This window comes from Daldinia caldariorum, assembly GCF_022478825.1.
Source record: "Daldinia caldariorum strain CBS 122874 unplaced genomic scaffold F4812scaffold_32, whole genome shotgun sequence".
Taxonomy (NCBI): Eukaryota; Fungi; Ascomycota; class Sordariomycetes; order Xylariales; family Hypoxylaceae; genus Daldinia; species Daldinia caldariorum.
Window position 1 is genome coordinate 48,091 of NW_025953068.1, and position 23,734 is coordinate 71,824.

A 23,734-nucleotide genomic window follows, 5' to 3' on the forward strand; every position below is an offset into this window, starting at 1 on the left:
AGGAGAGGAGATGAAATATGCCGAGCCAGGACAGTTGTCCCAAACGTGGGACAAAGCGAAAATTAACTGAAGATGGACTGCTCGATAAAGGTTTTAATAAGCCACTTCTCATGGAACACGCGATCTTTTCGCCAACATCAATCGAATGCTCCGTTGCCTGCAATGACCCCCCGTCGAAGCCAGTGGCACCTGGAGGGCCAAGGGATGACCATTACTACAAGACGCTTTATACTGAGGAACTAGACTTCCGCGCGCTTGGACAGTACGACCCCGAATTCAAAGCTGTGCTAGAGCGTAGCTCGCATATCGACTTTAATAATCCTAAGTCGGTCATGCAGCTAACCAAAACCCTCCTCAAGCGGGACTTTGGTTTAGCGGTCGATTTACCTGTGGACCGACTCTGTCCTCCTGTACCTAATCGACATAATTATATCCTTTGGCTAAAGGATCTTCTTGACTCTTCTTCGCCTCCGTGCTTTGACACTGGAGAACTGGTCTCAACTCGGCGCGTGATTGGGTTAGACGTAGGCACAGGGGCTAGCCTCATCTATCCGCTTCTAGGTTGTGCCCAACGGTCATCGTGGTCATTCGTTGCTACCGATGTTGATGCGAAATCCTTGTCATACGCACGCAAGAATGTTAACTTAAATAATATGCAATCGCGGATTCGGGTAGTCAGTCGGACCGTTACGGATTGCCTGATCCCCCTAGATGAGCTTGGGTTGGAAAGTATTGACTTCACCATGGTCAATCCTCCATTCTACACCTCCGAGATCGAGCTCGCAGATCTAGCCAAGCAGAAATCCCGACCGCCGAATAGTGCGTGCACAGGTGCACCAATTGAGATGGTATGCGCTGGGGGCGAGATTGGCTTCATACAGCGGATGATCGACGAGTCCTTAGTCTTAAAACAAAGAGTGCAGTGGTACACATGCATGCTTGGCAAACAGTCAAGTTTAGAAGTGCTTGTTGGCATTTTGAAAAGCCATGGGGTAACTAACTATGCCGTTACGGCATTCGTTCAAGGGAACAAAACGCGTAGATGGGCTATTGGGTGGAGTTTTGGCCCCAGGAGACCGTGCCTATCAGCTAGTAGGGGTTGTGAGCCCTCGGCCGGAAAGAAGATCTTACCTGACCCTACGGAGACGACGATTTTTACGGGATCCAGCTTGCAAACCAAGCCGGAACAGCTGAAGCTGGCCATTTGCAATACGATGGATGGCCTCAACATGAGTTCCTGGAGCTGGAGCACGCAATTGTCTCAGGGCGTAGGTTTTTCCAGTGGTAACGTTTGGAGTCGGGCTTACCGTAGAAAACGGGCGAGAGAAAGGGAATGCCTGAGCTTAGTCAAGGGAGATACTGCCGAGGCCGCGCCTTCGCCTTCCTATTCAAAGAACCCTAGCCAACAGGCTGAGCAGAAAACTGCCCAGTGTGTGTTTGGGTTTTCTCTGGCTATACAAGTTTCAAGAGATGCGGAAAGTGAGAATCATATGGCAGTATTAGCCCGCTGGCTCCAGGGGGTAGACTATACAGTTTTTGAGAGCTTCACAGGGTTTCTTCGAAAGACCATCCTCTCAGCAATCCAAGAGCAACAAAGCACGATATCGAATCCTAAGGCTAGACGGCGATCATCATAAAAGAGAAATATCTGTGGTAACTACTTGGAGTTGCTAATTATCATTCTGATTAGGCTCACTATATACTCGGGTCCTATTCCTGCACTACAGATAGACCGTAGTACGCAACCCTTTCCCTTCTTGTATTCGTTGCTATGCCACATAGAGGTGTACATATCCTTGTTAATCCTGCGGATCCTACAATACTTTCAAATCCACCACACATTTTATGTTGTTTAGTCCTCGATACGAACGAAGAAATTCGTTTCGCTGCCCTCTTTCGGAACCACGGTAGCACGTTCGACAAGCTCATCGCCGACGGCTAAGCGCAGCTTTTCTGCTGTGGCTGGAGCGTTGAGAACTAGTGGTTCTATCACCCCGTTCATCTCTCTCGCAGCTTTTACCGCTTCCCTGAGCGCAAAAAATACTGTCGAGCCCAAGAAAAGGGGTGGTTCCCCAATACCCTTGCTGCTTTGGATGGAACGCAAATGCTTCCAGCTTATAGCATTCCCATCCGAGTCGTGTCTTAGCATGGACACGTTGAAAACCTGAGGAATATCCGAGAACCCTTTTACAAATATCAGTCCACGTAATTCTGTCGGTATGTAACGTCCTTTGTTACTCACCTGGAATCTTATACGCCCCAGGTCCCTTGGTGAAGATTTCACCTTCCCGTGTCCACAGAGATTCCTCCATCGTGAATAAGCCTTGTCCTTGGACGAAAGCCCCTTCGATTTGGCCGTAGTCGATCGAAGGGTTGATCGAACGACCTACGTCCTATCTTGCCATTAGACAGAATTTACGGTTGTAATCCGTTTACCACTCACCATTATTATATCCGTTCGTAAAACGGTATGATCGCCTGTAAGCAGATCTAATTCCGCCTCCGTGATAGCAACGCCTTGAGTAAAGTAGTAATACATGGGAAGTGGATCTTTGTAGTTCCCCCATTTGTACCCTAGTAGTGGTCAGTGTACGTGGCATAGATTAACTGGAGATCGAGAAACTCTACCTATCTTGGGCATTTTCCAGAACCCGTTGGCTGCGAGGTTTACTCGGTCTCGGTATGCGGCATGGGCAATTACTGATATCGGGGCAGCACGCCCGAATCGCTCCCTATAGGGTGCGATGCGCTCGTTGAGCTGATCGCAAGCGTTCTTGACAGCCATGCCGTTAAGATCACTACCCGACGATGCGGCGGTGGGCGATGGGTTGGCAACTTGGTCAGTCTGTGAGTCTTTATTGAATATTTGGTCCACGCTCACACCGAGCTCTTCAGCCGCAACCTGGCACATCTTGGTATATAGGCCTTGTCCCATCTCTGTGCCTCCGTGGTGGAGAAGAACCGAACCGTCCTCGTAAATCCTTACGTATGCACCAGCCTGGTTCAGATGTAGAGCAGTGGCAAAGCTGTGATGCAATATTAGCTGCTGTCTTTTTACTGATACGGAAGAAAAGTCAGGGGGTAGTCTACCTGAGCCCGAATTTTGTAGGAATCATACATATCCCTCTTTTCTTATAGCGGTTACTGGAATTGAATGTTCGAACTTCCCTTTTCCTATTTTCGTAGTCTGCGTTGGCGCTGAGTTGTTCTAGCATAGTCGGGATGTGGAAGTCGACATCGATGGTCTGTAAAAAGGGGGTCAGATCGCCTTGCTTGTATAGATTTTTGAGTCGAAGTTCGTCAATATCCATGTTGAGGCGTTCGGCAATAACACTCATATAGGACTCGGCAAAGTACATGGCCTGCGGCCCTCCGAAGCCACGGAACGCAGTATTAGATACCGTGTTGGTCTTGCATACCCATCCACGTATCCAAGCATGTGGTATATTATAGCAATTGTCGATGTGGGTACAAGCCCGATCCATCACAGCTCCAGACATATCTAGAGAATATCCTGCGTTGCAGTAAATATCCGCATCGAAGCATTGGATAATCCCGTTTGCATCAGTACCGATCTTCCATTTGCATTGCATTGGATTTCTCTGTCCGCTGGTCGACATGTCCTCATCGCGGTTTAGCATGATTCTCATAGGACGACGTTCCTTCTTAGCAGCGAGAGCTACAAGGCATGCCGCCGGCGTCGTTCTCGACTCCTTTCCACCATACGCACCTCCAAGACGTCGGACTCTCATATTCACCCTACTCATAGGTACACCTAGCACTTGAGCGACGAAGATTTGGTTCTCTGCTAGGTTCTGTGTGGAAGCATAAACTTCCATGGAGCCGTCCTCGACGTGCGGGATTGCCAATGCGGAAATGGTTTCTAGATAGAAATGCTCTTGGCCGCCTAGCTTCGTCAACCCTTCGAAGACGTGCTCGCATTTCGCGAATTCGGCATCCAGAGGCCCCTGAATAGCAGCCCCCTTTTTAAGTTGCTTCCCATGCTCATAGAAACTTTGGGCTTTGATCGCTTGGCTGATGGTAATTATGGCTGGTAGCGTCTCGTATGTCACCTTGACCTTAGCGGCAGCTGCTTGGGCCTGTAGAGCTGTCTCGGCATATACTATACCTATCGTCTGGCCGTGTGAATAAACTTCATCTACCGCAAATAAGGGTTCGTCCGCTCGGATTGGGCCCCACCTATTGCTTGCTGCCGGTATGCTGTCCTTGTCAAGATAGCCTATAACTCCTGGCATCTCAAGCGCAGGGCTCCAATCTATTTCAAGTATTTTTGCGTGTGCTTTCGTTGATAAGACAAGAGCACAATGCAATTCATTGTTTTGTCGAGGCATATCGTCAACATACTCCGCCTCGCCGGTGCAGTGCTTCAAAGCCGAAAGATGTGGTATTTCTTTGCCCACGACATTGGTACCTGAGCTAACGAAGTGATCCCGGGTCCCCGAAGATACCCCTCGGCGTATTTCCTGTATAGCATTATCTTCGACTTCAGCAAGGCCGAGCTCTGCGATACTCTCCTGCCAGAAACGACAAAATAGTGACAAAGTGAGGACTGTTGTAACTATTAGCAAGTAAGAGCAGGATAGAATTTCCGAGACCTACCCTTTCTATACTGAGCCATGCCCCCCGGTACGTCGAATTTCAAGTCAAAGTCCTGTAACAGGGCTTGCAAAGCTTCTTCACGCGCGCTGCTCTCTGCCCATCGCTTCCCTATCACCACCTTCTGGGCTGTAGTCGCGAGCGTAGTAGTTGGCGCCATACCACCATAAGCGAATGCCGCTTGTTCGACGAACCCTTCTTGACTTAAACGTACTCGGAAACTAGCAGTTACGATCGCGATGTCATCATCTTTCCTTTTCGCTTGCTTATATGCCTTTGTGACCTCCAACGTCTCCGGCGATGGTAATGGTACCTTAACATGTGTAATTATACCATTTAGGGGCAGCTGGGTTGTTCGATACTTAACGAAGAACGTCGAAAGAGGTATGTCGTAGGGACTATTTCCCTTGGTCCTCACAGTGATCACAGATCCTGCTGCTAGTAATACTGGCGCGGCATCGGATATAGGACTTGCTGTCGCTAAGTTTCCAGCTAAACTGGCAACGTTCCGAATCTGACGACCGGCGAAGTATCGGAGTTGCTTTCTAAGTGCCTCAAGTGCACTTGCTCTAGTACCAAGTCTTGAGAACAACGCAGCACATAGTTCTTCTACCTTGGTCAGAGGCATATTCCCTGGGATGGATACTTCCGAAATGGCCTTAATGTCAATATCGCTTTCAGGTGCTTGGAAGCTGCTAAGCTCTTTTATATCTGAGACGTAGACACAAACTCGATATTCGGACTTCTTGAAGCGAGTCTCGATCTACCTTCAGGTAAGAAACGGTGGGGAAGTAGGGTTCGAATATTGATATGGCCCTACCTGAGTCTCACTAGCACCCCCTATGATTTTGGCAGATGGCCAGGCATCCTTGAGTTCCGCCAATTGCTCTAAGGTTATAGGTTTGAACCAGATCTTTCTCTCGTCCCCATAACAAATAGGCCTTTCTGAATATTTACGGAGAGCTGGTGGGAAAATGACTTCTGCTGCAGGATTGTATGGTATAAATGAAGACAGCCCTGAAGGTTTACCTGAATCTACGGAGGTAGCTCGTGTGCTGCTGGATTCCTGAGAGGATCCTCTGTCGGCGCTGCTATCGAACGAAGATGTTGACGGATCGCGACAGCAGCCACCTGGACGCCCACAGGAAGCGTTAGATGACGAGCCACATCGACTACCATTTACTGACGTTTGCAGAAGTTCATCGGTGTCTTCGGCACGCAGGGGGGGAGAGATACTCTTCTCGATTAATTCGCCTTTTAAGTCTTCTAAAACGAACGTCTTGGCGGCCTCAAGAATTGGTTTATAGCCTGTCTGAATAAGTTGAGTACAGCACTTGAGAAGGAGGATATAATTTGATACATACACATCTACAAAGGTTACCGTCTAAATGTCCTTGTAGCTCAACGTCCGAAGCTGAAAGATGGAACTTTCCGTCTTGATATGAACTTCTAATAAGTGCATAGAGACTCATTACTATTCCAGGAGTACAAAATCCGCACTGAGAACCACTTAGGGAAGACTTCGTATTAGCACAAACAGTGGACAAACTAAAAAGTAATACGACGGCTGATGACTTACTGCATTTTTGCTATGCGTTCTTGCAAGGGATGTGGCCGGTCAACCGTGCCCAGGCCTTCAATAGTTATCAGACTTTTACCATCGACGCCAACCAGTGGAAAAAGACAAGCGTTCACAGCATTATGCCTTAGGCGTCCGTCTTCGCCGACAGTCTGGATAACGACAGTACAGGCACCACACCCGCCCTCGCCACATCCTAGCTTAGTTCCTTTTAAATTGCCCTGAGCGCGGATCCAGTCGAGAAGAACCCATTCAGGATCAGGATTCCGAACTGTGACGCGGCGTCCGTTGACGAAGAAGAATAATTCGGAAGTAGTATATGTCGATTGTATCAGAGACGCGAGGGCTTCGGCAACAGATGGGGCGCGAACATGTTGCTGCTCGGCTATAAGCGGCTTCGGAAGTATTTCAACTGCTGTCATGGCTTTAGGAGAATAGGAGAGAGGGAGAAATGATGAATATCGAAGTTGCCTTTGCCTAGACTACCTCTTATTCATCTAATTTAGAGAGTGAACTATGTACAGACATGAGTGATGGCTATCAGCACATTTCTAGTATCTCTTGGGCTATTGTGCAAGATGGAAGCATGAACGTCGCTTAGGTTTATAGGTTTACTATGTCATTCATTCATTGCTATCACCCCACTCTGATCGGGCATAACGTTTCGGGCATAATAATCCTGGACTTAGGTAGGTTGTTCAGCTCCGGTAGGTGTTCGGGGGGCGGGGGGCAAATGCAAACAAACTTCCATCACCCTATAAACATGTATGCTTCAATGCAGGTACCTATATACTGCTATCCTGCTTGCCCCACCGAGGATCATACTTCCAGTTGTTGTCAACCCCACTGTCGTTGAACATCGCCCTTAGATGTCTTCCCCAAGTTTTGAAAAGATCCGTTAGACATAGAACATAGATGACGCATATTTATGTCTTACGCTTTAGAAAGCTTGAAGAGATCCAGAGAATATCTAGTTACATTGCTGTCCTTTATTTTTGATTCCAGGTTCTGTTTTTATACCAAAGGTTCTGCGGGAAAATACCCCTAGAAAAGCATACTAAATTAACTCTCAAGATCAGAACAACGCCAACCAGAAAAAATATAAGAAATAAAAAAAGGAAAATAAATCAAAATTAACTAAACGATTATATTTATAAAGTTTGATAATATTGAATATAATATCAACAACTAGACTACAGAAGTGGGCGCGTCTGGTTTTCCTTTCGGGTTTGTTCCCATCTACGCTCTACGGCCGTCTCTATGTCATACGGCAACAACCAACCCCCAACGCCATAATATCTCCAAGGCAAGGGATCATCCCCTGAATCTGACCGTGGCTGTGTGAGAACCTCTGGGCTCTTGAATAATTCTTCATCCATCTTCCCAAACATCTCAAGTCTTCTATCTCTCTCTCTCTGCTCTTCGCCATCGTGAAGATGGTACATGTACTGCTGAAAATTGCCTCTCTCGACTACCTTCTCGGTCCTCTCCTTTCGGCAATTCTCGTATACCTTAAGAGCGTATAGCTTTTGTTCGCGCGACTTGTTGGTCAGCTTTGAGAGGCAAAGACCTAGAGCTGCCCCATCTTCCAGGGCCATACCGCAACCACCTGGTGAAGGCAATATTAGTGAATCTTATATCTCGTCATGTGTCTCAAAGTGTTTATTATTTGATGGTTCAAAAAGAAAGAAAGAAAAGGAAAAAAAAGGAACACATTATAAGACAGAACTTACTAGCGAGGTATGGAAGAGTCGCATGGACAGCATCCCCTAACAGCGTAAATGTGCCGGATTGATGCGTCCAACGTTCCAACGTAGGCCGTATGCAGAGCTTCCACTTCTGAACAGAGTGACAAAGACTTAGGATTTTGCCTATTATCGGATCCCAGTCTTTGTATAAGGCCTGCATCTCTTCCACATTCCCGTCTATTGTCATAGAAGCTGCAGGCATGTCATCCGGGACTAACAAGACCATGTTGAATAACTCCCCGCCCCTGAGGACGTAGTTAACCGCGTGCGCGTCTGGCCCTATCCAATAGTTGACCTGAGGATCCTGGATGAAGTGTCGTAACTCAGGGTCTGCCAGCATATCCTTAGCGTTGATAAGTAACCTGTAGGCAAGATCACCTGTTGGTAGAGGGGGGTCTGGTTTTCCCAGAAGAACCTCGCGCAGTCTAGATGAGATGCCGTCAGCTCCAACGATGAGGTCTGCTGGCATAATCCTGCCGTCGCTTAATACTGCACTAGCTGTTAATCCGTCCGATGCATATTTGATCGATTGGACCCTCGACTTTACATGTATCTCAGCTCCGAGTTCGACAGCCCGATCAAGGAGGCAACGGTGTAAGTTAGCTCTATGGAAATCCCAGAAAGGGGTACCTAGAGCTTCCCCATAAGCATGAAGGTCCATCCTGGATAGTCTATTGCCCTTCCAGCCGATCATATTTGCATAACGAGGTTTCGTTGCATCCTTCACGAGCTTGCCTTCAAGTCCCCATGAAATCAATATCCTCGATGAATTAGGCAAGACTTGAATACCGGCTCCTATTTCGCCGATCTCAGACGCGCTCTCAAGGACAGTTACGCGGTGTCCCGCGAGAAGTATAGAAATAGCTGCACCGAGCCCGCCAAGCCCGGCACCTACAATTATAACCTACGACGAAACTCAATAAAACCAGACGATTGTATAGTCTTATGATCTACTTACGTGAAGTTGACTTGACGGGTCTCTCTTAATCTGCTGCCATACCCTTGGGCGAAATCTAGACGCCATCTTGGAATCTGACGTTGCCTGTGTGGTAATTCGATTCGGTCCAAGTTGAAGTCTGTGAGCTGGTGAGAGATCAATTACAGTACAGTATAGTACAATGTAGTATGTGGTTGTGCGACTACTTATCATAAACGAAATGTATGAATTCCATAAATGCGTTTTTTGTTTTTCAAAGATATGATGATGACGATGATGATGTATATAGATGAGACATGGCGTTCTGCTCCTAGGGCGTATCCATTTGTCATCTCTTCGGGGATCCGAATCACTGTGCGATTTCTACCTCTCTCTTGTGGCTGATTGTTATCGTCTACGCATACGTCGGTATCATCCCTCGGTTACGCATTCTGGGTAGGACATATCATGAATTAGGTAAAGTAGGCCTGTATGCCATCGGATTTCAACGTATCCTGAGCCTTGAATGTCTCTATTGAGTAACCGTATGCATACCCTAACCTTAGGTTAGGTACCCCTGAGGTAGATATATCTCTCAAGTACCTTGTGCAGAGTTGCATGCGGAATCTCTGCCGGCTTATCTCTCCAGCCAACACTGTACAATGGTGCTGCTTCTGAAAACCCCACTCTTGTCAATAATATGCCACCTTTCTGAGAGATAGCAAAGGTGGGGGAGCATGTAAGTGTATGTGCGTCCGAGAATAAGGCAGTTGTTGTCGGCAGTGATTCGTGAGAAGGGTACATTCAGCCCGCTTGGCATCACACAGACAGGACACAGAGTGTTACCGAGTTGCTGAACGATAGATTTAATAATTTAATAACGTCAATATACTTGACGGATACCATGTACTCACCTTGAGCCTCTAGCCTACCTAACATTAGCAAGAGCCTCAACCTTCCCCCCCATTTCTTTTCTCTTTTACTTTTTCGTATTTCCTCTCTCCCCCAAAGTTAATTGGGAGGGTGAGAATGGGGGTTGTCCGTTCTTTGAGACGATCCACATCACTAGATTCGTTGAAAGTGGTGAATGCCAACTAGTTGGGTCGCTACGTGATTGTGAGTCTGGGCATGATGCAGCGAGCCAAGCGTAATAGAACTCGGCGGGAGGGTGATGGTGACACCAGACGATCTTTTCATTGCAACTATGAAGGTTGCGGTAAATCTTTCTCGCGGTCTGAGCATCTCCATCGTCATCAAAAGAACCATACGGATGGAAATGCGACTTGTCCGCGCTGCCGCGCCCACTTCAAACGTCAAGACCTTCTAGGTGAGAACCCCCTTCGACCGCCTCGGATCTTCGGGGGTTGACACGGTAATGTAGAAAGGCACATGAACCGGCATAAACAGAAGGATGAAGAAGCCGGAGGCGCAGGTGTCGGTACGCTGAACACGCGTAAGCGCATGTGGAAAGACCACGACGGACGGATTGTCCAGAAGAAGCCAGTAGAACAGAATACGTCTTGTGGTAGCAGTAGCAGTAGTAGTGTGGGAGTGTCGTTTGTATCTCAGGCAGAAGGTCCCATTTCACCTCCTGTGTCAACCCATAATTCGGATCACCAAAGCGAGAACGACCCGGCGACAAATACGGCTTTCGCCCATGGCCATAACCTTTTATCAGATTATGAGCTTTTAAATGGACAATTAGGTTCTCATGCTGATAGCGGTTACTGGATTGCGCCCGAGACATTACAACCTCCATTCTTCGATATAAACTACGATGAAGTATTCCAGCCGGATACGGCGAGTTCGTTTAATATGCCATATACGACGCAAGTAAATTATGACTGGTTGTTTAGTCTTGATAATAATGTTCCGAGCGCTGCTGTTCCGCACCCCCCTTATGTTTCTACTCCGTCCTTGGGTACCTTATATACTGGCGTTCAAAATCACCCCCCTAGTTTGAGTCAAGACAACTTCTCGCCAGGGGCTAGGCCTTACACCGGGGGCATGCCTGAGAACTCTTTAACATCTATAGGATCCCTCGACTGTATGCCTTCTAGGGAGAACACTGAAGATATTGCAACTCCTGGCTCCTCTGATAGGACGGCGGTTAGCCTCTCACCGGCAGCTAAGCAAATTCACCAGGGTCCAGGGGGCTTTCGCGAAGCAGAAATCGAGCGTCCCCTGTCCACTCTTCAACCGTCGAGCCATCTATCGTGCATAGACGAATACACTTACAGCAAGATTTTAGAAACTATCGAGACTGCAAAGCCGGTAGCCCCCAATGGGGCCCTCCTCGACGTCAACCATCCGTTGATGTCGCAGCTTTCATTGCAATCTTATTTGGACCTATACTTCAGCAAGTTCAACACCGCATACCCGCTGATACACCAAGCTACCTTCGAACCAAGCAAAAGCGAATCGTTACTACTTCTGTCTATGATTCTACTTGGAGCTACCTGTGAGTGGCCATGAGAGTTAATGTTCCCTAGGGCAGCTTGCCTTTGCCATGTTTGTCACTAGCTGATTCACGGAGCGGTTGCTAATTTCCATCGTGAATAGACTCTGAGAAAGAAGCACATCAACTGGCTGTCTGCATACACGATGTAATCCGCCCAGCAAGTGAGTAATTTCGTGAATTCTTGCGATAGCCATAATCGAGCCTCACCTTTCTTCTTATGAATCTAACAACCGGATAGTATTTTCTCATGCGAGCTTCAACCCCAAACCAGACCTCTGGATGCTCCAGACAATCCTGCTAGTTGAATGTTTTGGCAAGAGCAGGGCAGGCCAGAAGCAACACGACATGAGCCATCTGTTCCACGGGATGTTGATCAACCTGATTCGGCGGTCTGACTGCCAGTCTGTTCGGCCAATTCGCCCCCACGAAGATAAAGATAAAGATAGCTTGGTGGCTGATCGCAGCTGGAGACAATGGGTAGAGGCCGAGGAGAAAAAAAGGCCAGTATTCCGTAAACCTCAATGTCTATCGTTATTAATATGATCCTCTAGACTCGCTCTTCTATGCTTTATGTGGGATACTCAGCACGCCGTTCTGTTCTGCCAATCCCTCTGTATGTCAGCCTTCGAACTCAGAGTCCCTTTACCCTGTAACCAAGCGCTTTGGGAAGCATCTACAGCCGCCGAGTGGTCACGGCTCTCGCTCTTCACAGCTCCTGAGCCGATGTATCTTCTTGCGCTAAAGTCGTATATCACGCGTGATGCTCACTATTGCCCTCGACTAAATGGATTGTCGCGGATCTTCATCTTTCACGGTTTAATGTCTATTTTTTGGGACATGCGGCGGCGAGACCAGACTAGTCTAGGCGTCATCTCCCCGCAGGCCGGCGGGTGGCAAAGACGTCTTGGAAATGCGTACGACGAGTGGAAGGTGGATTTTGATAACTTTTGTTTGCGCCTGGAGGACGTCACATTCGCCGAGATAAGAAAGGGCACTGTTCCAGAAAATGCCCAAGCCGAACTGGACGTCTGGCGCGCCGCGTACATCTCTATATACCATGCTGCCCATACCCTTCTACATTCGGAATTCCTTGACATACAAATATTTGCGGGTGCACGGCATATCCTTGGACGCTCAGTTCAACGAACGGACTTTATTCGCTCAGAGAAAGTCATAAAACGATGGGCTACGGGCTACACCGTCCCAGGTTCTGAAAATAGCGACGGATCCGCAGATGCGGTAGCAGCGGTTTGGCATGCGGCCCAATTACTTCAGAGCGCATCGCAGACGCTCGTTGATTTCGACTCCACGGGCTTGTTTCACGTACCATGGTGTCTTTACTTGGCCACTTTGACAGTATGGGCATTCCACCACACTAGTCGTAATGGAACCAAGGGGTCTGGCCTCCGTCCCGAAGATGATAGTGAACTTGTTTGGGATGCTCAAGCAGAAATGCGCGTGCTCATAGACTCGATGGTTGAAGCGGGTATTCAAGGTCTACTTGAAATACAGGGGCTAAAGCGAACCAGCGGCCTGGTGTGGGTTATGGCGGAAGTGTTGAGTAAAGTCCGCTGGGGAATTGTGCATGCCGGCGTCACTGTGCTTAAGGGCTTGATCCCCTGGAGATTGATCGGGAAGTTTGACGATACTAGTATCTGAGTGCATGTGCTTCGATATGCCCGCACAGGTATGATGAAAAATCAAAAATCAAAAATCAAAAATCAAAAATCAAAAATCAAAAAAAAAATCAAAGATCTACGGTTAGAATATCTACACGATGATGAGAAGTTCGAAACGCAGTTAGGGGGTCTCGTAAGGACAACTACCTACTCAAGGAAAAGGGATGTGTGAATTAAGAGAGCATGTAACCCCATGAATGCCACCAATATGTGAAGTATACCGTACAACTTGCCGAATGCTGATGAAAAAAATGAACCCATAGGCATCGCCACGCATACATTTTGCTCTTTAAACCCCCCTTCCATTATGCTCATAGCTTGACATTATTTTGCTTTGTCTTCGGGAACTTTAAGAAATCCGTCGTAGTAAGAATTAAGCCAATCGGCTGCTGTTGCGCCTGCATTAACACCCAGCGAATCCCACCTGCTAATCGACCCTACGTAGCCATCTGGTCGTAAGATCACGATGGAAACCTCGTCTTTCTGTAGGGTTCCCACCCACTTGCTTGTACATGTCTGTCTGCGCGTATCCAAGTATGGCACATTGTCCAGGTAGAATGTCCATGCACTTCGAGCGAAGAGCGGAGGGAGATCTTGGATCTCAACTCTGGCTTTCTCCATGGTTGCTGTATCAAAGGTTAGCTTAGCTTGTATAGACTCGTACGTAAAGGATCCTTCTTACTAATGAGTGCAAACGTCGTGAGCTCGCTCACGCTTATATATCTCTCCGAGCGTATATACACGTCCTCAGAAGTGGGCGTTCGTGGCTTTTCCAAATAGCTGGCCGCGGCGGCTTGACTCAGTTTCCTAAACAATGAGTCCTGCCTTGTTAATCCATTGCAGAAAGTCTGAAGGAACGGCATGCTGTTGTGGATATCCGGCACGAAGAAGTACACCCTAAATTGGCCTAACATGGGAATATCAAGCTGAACGTCGATCGGATTTGCATCGATATATCGCGTTACCTTGGCAGGAGGAACAAGGCATCCCGGCCTCAGCTCGCCCCCGCTGCGCTTGGACGGGTGGTTTAGTATGTTGTGGTCGTACTCGACGCCGACTCCTGAGATAAATCGCACGTTCGTGCGGAAATTCTCGGCTAGAGCTTTGGCATCACCACCGGCCATCTTGTTAGCGTGCTCATAGTCGAAGTTGATAAGGTCGTGCGCAATCTTTCTACGCTCCATTTCGTATGATTCCAATAGAACCGGCTTGGCTAGACCTCTCGAGCTAAGGTTCAATTTCCAGGCAAGGTTCCAGCTGTCGTGCATACTAGTGTTCATACCCTGTGCAGCCTTGGGTGAATGGGTATGACTTGCATCTCCGGCAATAAAAGCCTGCAGATGCGGATCGGTGAATTTGTTTGCTATTCGCTGTCCGATCTGATAATTGCCGAACCATTCGACGGTACGCCATTCAACCGAGTACGGCGCCAAGATCTGCTTGGCACGCTTCATGACGAACTCTTGTCCGAGTTCTCGCAGATTACCTGTCTCAGTGTCCGGTTTGATCTCGACGTAGAATCGAGTAGTGCCCCGTTCCCGCGGGACAATGAGTATGGAACCATGCACTTCACTGTAGACGACCGTCTTAGACCATAGGTCTGGGAAGTCCGAGATGAGTTCTCCATCGAGAACAGCCCATACGGATTCATGAGATTTACCCACTGAATAAGTGTCTGGTATGCAGGTTCGCACCTTAGATCGGGCACCATCGCCTAATACATGTTAGTCAGGGGCATCTCAGACGTGCCAGCTGGTTTAAAACTTACATCCGACGATGTATTTGGATAACGTTGTCTCCTTTTCCCCGTTGGTTGTATTCTTGCACTCAATCTCTAACAACCCGGACTCGTCGTCTTGCCGTTTAAACGATTGAAATTGATGACTGCGCTTGACCTGGACACCTCGCTTTAGAAGGTCCTTTATGAAGACTCCTTCCACAACCCCCTGATGAACGAGAAGGATATAGTCGTCCAGAAGGTCAACAACTAAGGCTGGATAATGAATCTCACGACCTAGGCGCCTTAAGCGGCGGTTTGCCGTAGCTTCCCAGAAGCATATGTCATACACCTTGGCGCCTCTCGCCAGCAGGCTATCTGCAAGTCTGAGCTGACGAAGCGTCTCTATCGTTTTGGGTTGTAACCCATCAGCACGACCAGCTTGAGTCTGATCGGGTCTCTCATCTATGACTTCGACACTGACGCCGAATCTAGCTAATAAAGTACTGCAAGATTTGGATGTGAGCTTGGGCGTTAGGGATGATATCTTTTAAGGATAAGAAATGATGAATGATAACGGCGATGAGCGTAATAGCCTTATTTTTTTTCTTTCTTGACTTTTCATTCTATAACTATAGATAGACTACGTATATATAAAAAAAGAGGAAAAGAAAAGAGGTTAAAATAAATAAATAAATGAAATAAAAATCGACTTACGCCAACATTAAACCGGCAGGACCAGCTCCGACGACGCAGACCTCGGAGGTGTGTCGTGAGCCGTTGGTTTCACGGCGCTTGGCTGGACCATGACCATTAACCTCGCCATTGGTGCTGCCGTTGGTGTCGCCGTTCTGTCGCACACCGTTTACCTCATCTACGATCATGGCGCCGGTGGATATGGCCTAGACAAGATTTATTTCATGCGAGTACGTTAAAAAAGGCTTCTACCAGAGCACAATAAATAGCAAAGTGGCTTGGTTTGAGGTAGCAAAGAGTAACGAGGCGGCGTTTGGAGGGAGTGGTGGTGGTGGGTCGTTGACGGTTGGTCCGATCAGTAAGAGATGGATTGGATTTCATCGGTTGATTGATTTGATGAAGTTGAGAAGACGAAGTTATAAAATGAGACTTCGCACTGTGCTCAGGCCATTGTCAGGTGGTTTGGCGCCATTCTCGAACCACTCCGGGTCCCCCAGGTCGGATTAGTCGGACTGGTTCAAACTGGGGGGTTGTCAAAGGGGGGGCCTTATTGGAAACTACACTATCAGATATCCAAACAGTGGGTTTGTTTCGACTTGTTCTAGAACTGCCATTTATCAATTAATCTTGACCTACCAAACTGGAATAAAACAAAAGAAGAGGAAAGAGTACTACATAGTATGTATGATATCCTATCCCCCCTTCTCTTCTACCCCTTTTAGGTCCTCCTCTAGGTTTAGGCTCTTGGACCCCTGAAATAGTTTATTTTTCTTTTCTTTTTTCCCCCCCTGCTTTTGCCCCTCCCCCATTCTTTTCACCTATTCCTTGCCTATTTCTCAGTTACCTTTCTATGTAGGTACCGGCATTAGGGGGTACGTTCGTCTGACAACCCTCCCACTTATTTACTACCATTTACTGCCAATTACTGCCAATTACTGCCACACTTACATACGCTGCTGAATATCCCTGTCGAACATGTCAAAATATCACACCACTTTTGTAATCGGGTACAAATACATATCCAAACTAGCCCAGCTTATCTCTTCTAGACTTTTCAAATATAGCAGCACGTCGCTTAGGAAGTCGACGGGTCGGTAACGGAGATGCATCCCTCGTAGCCATTCTTGCACGATACATCATTAACGAGAAATAAGTTAAATTATCTTACTTTCTATATTGTCCCCGTTCCGGTCAATTCGACGTCTTGGTGGATAAGAAGGTTACCTCACAATGGCGGAAATCTCAGGTGGATGGCAGGAAAAAGTTCACTTGAAGCGCGAAGCTCAAAATCAGGCTCTAGCGAACGTTGCGGATAATAACGCATGTGTATGAACTATGTAAGGTGTGCTTATTATGACCGATGCGGGTTGCTAAATAAATTGAGGCGATAGCATCAAAAAGTTGACTCGTCTCTGGTAGACATTGACGATATCTCAACATTGGTCGGTCGCATCGCCTCCGGCGATTTAAGTTCGGTAGCCGTGACGGAAGCATATATTCAAAGGTTCCGTAGAAATTTATAGCATGTGTTGAATCGATATTTTGTAATCGTCCTTGGGAGTTGCTAATTTCTTATTCAACGAGTCAGGGCTATTACAGCACATAATCAGGTAGAGTAAACCTCCACGCGGGTATCTATTGCTGCAAATTATATACTATGTAGAGGTACCTACTGATAATGTCTCTGTCTGGTATTACCTATTAGACGAACTGGTTAGTGTACCTAACCTAACCTAACATACTGAAGTTTTGTCGGATGGCTGGCTAACATCAGCGATAGTCTTACTGAAATCCTCTTCCAAGAAGCCTTGGCGCGGGCTCGTGAACTTGATAATTATCAAAAAGTGCACGGAAATGTCATCGGACCACTGCATGGTATTCCCGTTACCCTTAAAGATCAGTTTAATTTGAAAGGTTACGATAGCACGCTCGGATATGTCAGCCGCGCATTCAGTCCCGCGGTTGAAGATGCAGCTCTTGTCGCGCTATTAAAAACGCTTGGTGCAGTTATTCTGGCTAAGACGAATCTTCCTCAAAGCATTATGGTATGCCCGGTTTTCTTTTCTTCTTTTTTTTTCTTGGACCACAAGATGGATTTGCATCTGATCATGAATGGCAGTGGTGTGAGACGGAAAACCCCCTTTGGGGCCTTACTACGAATCCTTCTTGTAAGGACTACACCCCGGGCGGCTCGACAGGCGGCGAGGCAGCGCTGTTAAGCCTTCACGGAAGTCTCCTTGGTTGGGGGACGGATATTGGCGGTAGCATCCGGATACCTACTCATATGATGGGCTTATACGGATTAAAGCCAAGCGTAAGTCACCTCTCTTTCACCCCTCTTTCTTTTATACTTCTCCTCAGTTAGAGAAATGAATCCTGAAGAAATGATAATGATAATAATAATAATAATCACAATAATAATGATTCTTCCAGAGCTCCCGTCTCCCTTATCAAGGAGTGCCTGTGTCAATCGAAGGGCAAGACTATGTCCCTTCATCAGTAGGGCCATTAACACGGAATCTACCGTCGCTTACCGTAGTGATGAAAGAGCTAACCCAGCTAGAACCCTGGAAACATGACTCTCGCTGTGTACCTACGCCGTGGAGGGAAGAAATCTTTCAAAAATTTAGAACTGAGCCGCTGACAATTGGCTTGCTTATTGACGACGGAGTGGTCCGACCACATCCTCCGATTACGCGAGTACTCCACTCATTGGTAAACAAACTTCAAGCAGCAGGTCATGATGTCGTCGAATGGAATTCCAACCTCCATGCTGAGTGCATCCAGGTTATGGTGAGATAACAATGATTCATCGTCGTCCGCACCCCCTATTTACTCATTATTTTGGGCTTCAGGATGAGTTCTACACAGCCGACGGTGGCGAAGACATTCGCCGCGATGTTCTAGCTGGTGGGGAACCTTTTATTCCCCACGTAGAAGCTTTGGTCAATAAGGGCCAGCCTATCTCAGTCTATGACTACTGGCAGCTGAACAAGCGCAAAGTGGCGCTGCAACAAGCCTATCTGGAGAAATGGAATAGCATCAGGTCGCCAAAGACGGGTAAGCTAGTTGATGTAGTACTAATGCCACCCATGCCACATGCAGCCGTTCCCCATCGTGCGTGTCGATGGGTGGGATATACCAAGATATGGAACGTTTTGGACTACTCGGCTCTAGTTATCCCTGCAGGAAGAGTGTTGTCTATCGATGGCGACGTGCTATGGAATCACACGGCGAGGAACGCACTAGATGAGTGGAATGCTGCGTTGTGGACTCAAGAAAGAGAGAAAATGATTGAACTTTGTCTGCCGGTCGGGGTGCAGATTGCGGGAAGGAAGCTCGAAGAAGAGAAAGTCCTCGCAGTCGGTGCCATCATGGATGAATTGCTTCATGAGACTAACTGTGTATGATTGTACATACTCGGAAGCTATCGTCGTTACTACTTCCTATATTGAGCTTCCTCAAGGCTCCCTTCCACTTATGCTTTCGGCTTCTCGAGAATATCTCCCGGAGGAGCTGGCATCATAGCTCCCTCGGGTGGTTTATTCTTACTTTTGAAGTAGTCGCACATCTTTGAAGGTTAGCATTGCTAAAAGAGGTCAGGCTTATATATATATTAAAAAAAAGAAGCGAACCTCGGCAAATGTCATCCACTCTACTCCCTCATGCTTATTGATGTGTTCAATCAGTCTTTCGTGCATTAAGAGAACGTGTGGCCGACCTGATACATCGGGATGGATCGTCATCGGGAAGATAAATTCGTCATACTCGCGGTAGAAATAATCGAAATGGTCTCGCCATATATCCTCAACATCCCTAGCAAAGCAATTAGATGTAAGAAGGAACCTCGTTCTATACGCCTCGCGAACCTTGGATTTACCCAGCCGTGGGAATTGGCAGAGTTTTTCATAAACATCATAGGAGGAAGATCGTCAATGTACCACGAGCCTGGGATTTCTACCATCCCTGTTGGTTGCCCCTTAACTAGAGGCTTCATCCACTCTTCGGCCTTTTTCTTGTAGTCGATCCTGCTGCAAGTTAATGATAACATTATAACCCATATCGCCGGCCCAGGTGAAATGAATATTCTCAGCTTTCTACGCACTATTTCTTTGCCGAACAGAGAACCGAAAATGAAGGGAATAATTAGGACTTACTAAGACAATATTAGCCAAAGTTCGAGGTGAGGGAGATGAATCCGGCATATAAAACTTCATCGGACTTACCTTGGTCCACGAGTCTCCCGTGCGTAACCAGTACATCTGGCAATCTTCATGGGACATGGAATGATCGTACTCAATACCATAAGAGAGCATCAACTCTGTCCCTTCTTTGCTTGTCTCCCACCAAGGCGCTACACTACCTCTCGGCGGCTTACCACAGAACTCAGTGAGAAGTCTGTACGTCTTATCCAGGACATCTCGCTGCTGCTCGAGCGTCATATCGACCGGGTTCTCATGAGAATATCCATGGAGACCAATCTCATGCCCAGCGTCTCTCACCATGGCACATTCTTCTGGAAACGTCTCAAGCGAGTGGCCTGGTATGAACCACGATGCCTTGATGCCATACTTATCAAATAGCTTAAGGAGACGACGGGTTCCGATCGTGCCAGCCCAGATTCCTGAACAAGAAATGGAATTTATCTCAGCTTTGCAGCCCAAGCATGAAGAACATCAACTCAGATTACAATTAGGGGCGGGGGTATCTAACCTCTGCTAATGTCGCTGGTGCTATCTTCACCCCCGTAAGAGCCAAGCCAACCGGCAACAGCATCAATGTCTACTCCGTAGCTAACCCCATTCTCGATCAGTTATCGTTATCCAAACATTTACAAAGCTGGATATCTGCAGAGTACTCACCCAACAAGAACCTTTTTCTTGCCCATGGTCAAATATAGCAGTGATAAGGCTAGGGTGGTTGGAATGGTACGGTGGATAGTCAAGTGGCATCTAGATGATGCGAATTGGACGTAGAATTATCTAATTTTTCAGATATCTGTCGAACACATAAGGTACCTACCTACCTATACAACCCCCATTCTTGGCTGCCCACTCCCACGTACCCCGCAAACTTAAGCACATCACATTATCAACTTAGCTCCTGGATAAACCGTGGCTTATCTGTGCTTTCAGGGAGAGAGCTGATCCGAGATGTCCCTTGGGGAGCCGGCGTACAGTACAATATACTCACATCACATATACGCACATAATACTGTACCGACTTTCCCAAGATTTCATTAACAATTCCTGTTCTTCTGTCTATTCGTGCGACTTCGCTACCTGCTCTAACCACCAAACGTGAATTCGAATATCATCCGTTAGCTCCGGGTGGAAACTCGTTCCGAACACGTTCTCTTGCCTTAAAGCGACGATATCTCCTGCTCCTTTAGGGACTTCTTTTTGGTTATCGGTACCTTCAATCGACGCCGCTGCAGCTTTGTTTGAGGCGTGACGTCCCGGGAGAGTTGCTAAGATCTCAACCTTTCCTTTCGGAGCCTTAGTTTGGTTCCCGGAACTTTGCGTCGCGACCTTTGGCGTTATGTTTTCAGCCTCGCCGTCGACTGATGTGATGTCGTCCGTCAATACTTGATCCACGACGGGAGCTCGAATAAAGACGGCTGGGAAAGGAGCTACCGTTGCCGGATTACCATCGCTTCCCTGAGATAGGAAGGGTAATTCCAAGTCCGTTACGAAACTCTCTTTCTGTCGACCGAAATGGTTGCGATGGACTTTGACATTGAGTCCCCCGATTAACTCTTGCCCTCCTCTCTTAGCAGCACTAGCTTGTTCGGACAGAAAAATAAGGCCAGCACATGTGCCCCAAGTTGGCTTCTTATTTACTCTTACGCAGCCAGCCAAAACCTAACGTTAGCGGTTTTTACTTCTCCCCCTAGTCGCTTTACGTGTGTATATCGGACTTACTTGACGAACTCGCGCAAGGGTTCCAACAACCCGGACTGTGCAGCTACGAGCGACAGCGTGGTGCTCTCTCCTCCTGGTATGATTAGAGCGTCGCATTGGGCCAGCTGCTCCGGGGTTCGCACCTCGGTAAAGGTGAAGTTGGATGACGGTGTCGATACGCGAGTAGCTGCTTTACGAAGGGAGCTGAGGTGTTCTGAAAAGCCCCCTTGAAGAGCAAGAACACCGATAGTCACCATATTCGCTCTGATAAGAGGCTAGGTCGTTTCCACGATGTCGCCAAATATACTTCCGCAAAGTGGTTGGATAAATCTAGCCAACTATATTCGCTCTTAGTCAACCGGTACTATGGAACGATCCGGGATTAGCTCTATAAGGTCCGGGATTTGATAGATCATAGATGCAGGTGATTATGATTATGAGTTTTACGTACCTATAGGAAGTAGGTAATTTATTAGGTTAGGTTAGGTATGTTTTACATTGTTTATTCTCCCTATTAGGTATTGCTCATAGATACCTCATCTCATACCTCTCTCTTATTAGTCCATCTTCTTAGTGCCACTATTTCTTTCTTAGCTTGTCGCATCCCGCGGAAATCTCTTTGGTGTACCTAGTTTGCAGCGCGGACTGTTACGACTTTGTTACGATCGTTACCTGTACAGCTGTTATCCGGTTACCACCGCAGTTATCGTTACAGTTTGTCCACATTTACTTCCCTCCCTCCCCCGGGCCCCCATGAATACCTAACCAGGTATTAAATATGACTCCTTATCTGTTACCGCATTTGTTACCTCTACTATAGCAAAACAACCCCCCCGAGACCGGCGATGCCGTATGCGTCATCCCGACCAGTACGGTCTCCTTGGGCCCTTCTCGCTACATATCATGTAAAATTTTCAATTGATCGGACTCTCGAACTAAGCATGGGTCCATCCTAGACGCACCGGAGCAATTAAACTTCTCCATCTATACCCATCTTGGGGAAAGCATGGCTCCATCTTGTTCCTGGGCAGTGGTTTGATTGGTGAATGAGCCCTTTTTTTGTCATCTTTGAATGAACCATAAGGCCCGGTTAGCTTCTGAAAATTCCCGCCCCTTAGGAGGCGGGTATAGACGGCACGCCGCGCTTGCATGAGTAAGTTATTGTCATTGTACCAACCGTAAGTTGAAGAAATTGCGATTATCCTCACATTCATTATTGCTATTCCTCTACTTGAGCAGCCTGTCAAAAGTTCCGCCTTTTCAGATACTGTCCCACGTCTTCGACGAAAACTTATCTAGCAATCATGACGGGCAATGACACAAGCAACGCTTCGGCGCCTGCCAATGGCACATCGATACCTTCCTCTTCCAAGTCTGACTTCATCGTCAAGGCAGGGTTAGCCCAGATGCTGAAGGGAGGTGTCATCATGGACGTGACAGATGCCGCACAGGCTCGCATAGCCGAGGAGGCTGGAGCCTGCGCTGTCATGGCCCTCGAGCGTGTACCTGCTGATATTCGGGCAGAGGGTGGCGTAGCACGCATGTCCGACCCTGGAAAGATCAAGGAGATTCAAGAGGCTGTGACTATTCCGGTCATGGCTAAGGCACGTATCGGCCACTTTGTCGAGTGCCAAATCCTCGAGGCTTTAGGCGTAGACTACATTGACGAGAGCGAGGTCCTCACTCCCGCTGACGACACGTTCCACGTCGAGAAGAGCCCTTTCAAGGTGCCCTTCGTCTGCGGCTGCAGGAACTTACCCGAGGCCCTAAGGCGCATTGCTGAAGGCGCCGCTATGATTCGTACCAAGGGCGAGGCTGGTACAGGAGATGTCGTTGAGGCTGTTAAGCACATGCGCACGGTCAACCGCGACATTGCCCGAGCAAAGTCTGCGCTTCAAGAGGGTGGCGACCTGGCCATCAGAGCCCTGGCGAGGGAATTCGAGTGCGATGCCGGGCTACTCAAGCAGACTGCAGAACTTGGCCGCTTACCGGTGGTGAACTTCGCCGCTGGAGGTGTCGCGACACCTGCGGACGCCGCATTGATGATGCAGCTGGGATGTGACGGCGTTTTCGTCGGCAGCGGTATTTTTAAATCTGGTGATGCGGCCAAGAGAGCTAAGGCTATCGTGAGAGCCACAACTCACTTCCGAGACCCGAAGGTGCTAGCTGAGTGCAGCGAAGGACTCGGTGAGGCTATGGTCGGCATCAGCGTCAGCAGCATGAAGCCCGAGCAGAAGCTAGCTGGAAGGGGCTGGTAATATTTGGGATGCGCTGTAATGTTATATGGGTCCGGACATCTGAATTTCAACAATTATATATCACATTCAGCCGGGAGAATATGGGGAATCAACACCAATGGCGCGGACTAAGATAAGCCGAAGCGACGTCTTTACATTTCGTGAAGCTGTACATATATCT

General features: G+C 47.8%; 9 protein-coding genes across 9 annotated transcripts; 4 read left to right on the forward strand and 5 right to left on the reverse strand.

Annotated features, from left to right (window-relative positions):
* Window positions 1-110: 110 nt before the first annotated feature.
* F4812DRAFT_453812 (uncharacterized protein) lies at window positions 111-1,637 on the forward strand (the record flags this gene model as incomplete). Its single annotated transcript, XM_047936535.1, has 1 exon — window positions 111-1,637. One exon carries the CDS (start codon window positions 111-113, stop codon window positions 1,635-1,637), a length of 1,527 nt encoding a protein of 508 aa, XP_047785319.1.
* A 215-nt stretch (window positions 1,638-1,852) lies between these two features.
* Window positions 1,853-6,618, reverse strand: F4812DRAFT_464122 (xanthine dehydrogenase; the record flags this gene model as incomplete). Its single annotated transcript, XM_047938314.1, has 9 exons — window positions 1,853-2,184; window positions 2,243-2,393; window positions 2,444-2,574; window positions 2,629-3,026; window positions 3,091-4,570; window positions 4,621-5,380; window positions 5,438-5,929; window positions 5,982-6,126; window positions 6,197-6,618. The coding sequence occupies 9 exons, from the start codon at window positions 6,616-6,618 to the stop codon at window positions 1,853-1,855; spliced, it is 4,311 nt and encodes a 1,436-aa protein (XP_047785320.1).
* A 696-nt stretch (window positions 6,619-7,314) lies between these two features.
* Window positions 7,315-9,592, reverse strand: F4812DRAFT_448143 (FAD/NAD(P)-binding domain-containing protein). Its single transcript, XM_047935841.1, has 3 exons — window positions 8,903-9,592; window positions 7,930-8,848; window positions 7,315-7,805 (listed from the first exon to the last, which is right to left on the reverse strand). Exons 1-3 carry the CDS (start codon window positions 9,092-9,094, stop codon window positions 7,390-7,392), a joined length of 1,527 nt encoding a protein of 508 aa, XP_047785321.1. The 5' UTR covers window positions 9,095-9,592; the 3' UTR covers window positions 7,315-7,389.
* Window positions 9,593-9,727: 135 nt separating this feature from the next.
* F4812DRAFT_289064 (fungal-specific transcription factor domain-containing protein) lies at window positions 9,728-13,309 on the forward strand. The gene is made up of 5 exons (XM_047931124.1): window positions 9,728-10,187; window positions 10,242-11,321; window positions 11,423-11,482; window positions 11,560-11,821; window positions 11,873-13,309. The coding sequence occupies exons 1-5, from the start codon at window positions 9,989-9,991 to the stop codon at window positions 12,978-12,980; spliced, it is 2,709 nt and encodes a 902-aa protein (XP_047785322.1). The 5' UTR covers window positions 9,728-9,988; the 3' UTR covers window positions 12,981-13,309.
* Window positions 13,153-16,155, reverse strand: F4812DRAFT_289304 (FAD binding domain-containing protein). Its single transcript, XM_047931125.1, has 4 exons — window positions 15,435-16,155; window positions 14,769-15,223; window positions 13,683-14,714; window positions 13,153-13,626 (listed from the first exon to the last, which is right to left on the reverse strand). The coding sequence occupies exons 1-4, from the start codon at window positions 15,599-15,601 to the stop codon at window positions 13,325-13,327; spliced, it is 1,956 nt and encodes a 651-aa protein (XP_047785323.1). The 5' UTR covers window positions 15,602-16,155; the 3' UTR covers window positions 13,153-13,324.
* Window positions 16,156-16,643: 488 nt separating this feature from the next.
* On the forward strand, window positions 16,644-19,473 carry F4812DRAFT_469582 (amidase; the record flags this gene model as incomplete). Its single annotated transcript, XM_047938887.1, has 7 exons — window positions 16,644-16,739; window positions 16,805-16,917; window positions 17,002-17,028; window positions 17,194-17,458; window positions 17,533-17,727; window positions 17,847-18,206; window positions 18,269-19,473. 7 exons carry the CDS (start codon window positions 16,644-16,646, stop codon window positions 18,821-18,823), a joined length of 1,611 nt encoding a protein of 536 aa, XP_047785324.1. The 3' UTR covers window positions 18,824-19,473.
* On the reverse strand, window positions 18,892-20,301 carry F4812DRAFT_464127 (family 4 carbohydrate esterase; the record flags this gene model as incomplete). The annotated part of the gene is made up of 6 exons (XM_047938315.1): window positions 18,892-18,984; window positions 19,049-19,229; window positions 19,283-19,422; window positions 19,640-20,037; window positions 20,127-20,206; window positions 20,276-20,301. The coding sequence occupies 6 exons, from the start codon at window positions 20,299-20,301 to the stop codon at window positions 18,892-18,894; spliced, it is 918 nt and encodes a 305-aa protein (XP_047785325.1).
* Window positions 20,302-20,377: 76 nt separating this feature from the next.
* F4812DRAFT_448172 (pyridoxine synthesis protein PDX2) lies at window positions 20,378-21,909 on the reverse strand. The gene is made up of 3 exons (XM_047935842.1): window positions 21,768-21,909; window positions 21,338-21,680; window positions 20,378-21,257 (listed from the first exon to the last, which is right to left on the reverse strand). Exons 2-3 carry the CDS (start codon window positions 21,571-21,573, stop codon window positions 20,675-20,677), a joined length of 819 nt encoding a protein of 272 aa, XP_047785326.1. The 5' UTR covers window positions 21,574-21,680; window positions 21,768-21,909; the 3' UTR covers window positions 20,378-20,674.
* A 711-nt stretch (window positions 21,910-22,620) lies between these two features.
* On the forward strand, window positions 22,621-23,574 carry F4812DRAFT_464129 (SOR/SNZ family-domain-containing protein; the record flags this gene model as incomplete). The annotated part of the gene is made up of 1 exon (XM_047938316.1): window positions 22,621-23,574. The coding sequence occupies one exon, from the start codon at window positions 22,621-22,623 to the stop codon at window positions 23,572-23,574; it is 954 nt and encodes a 317-aa protein (XP_047785327.1).
* Window positions 23,575-23,734: the final 160 nt, after the last annotated feature.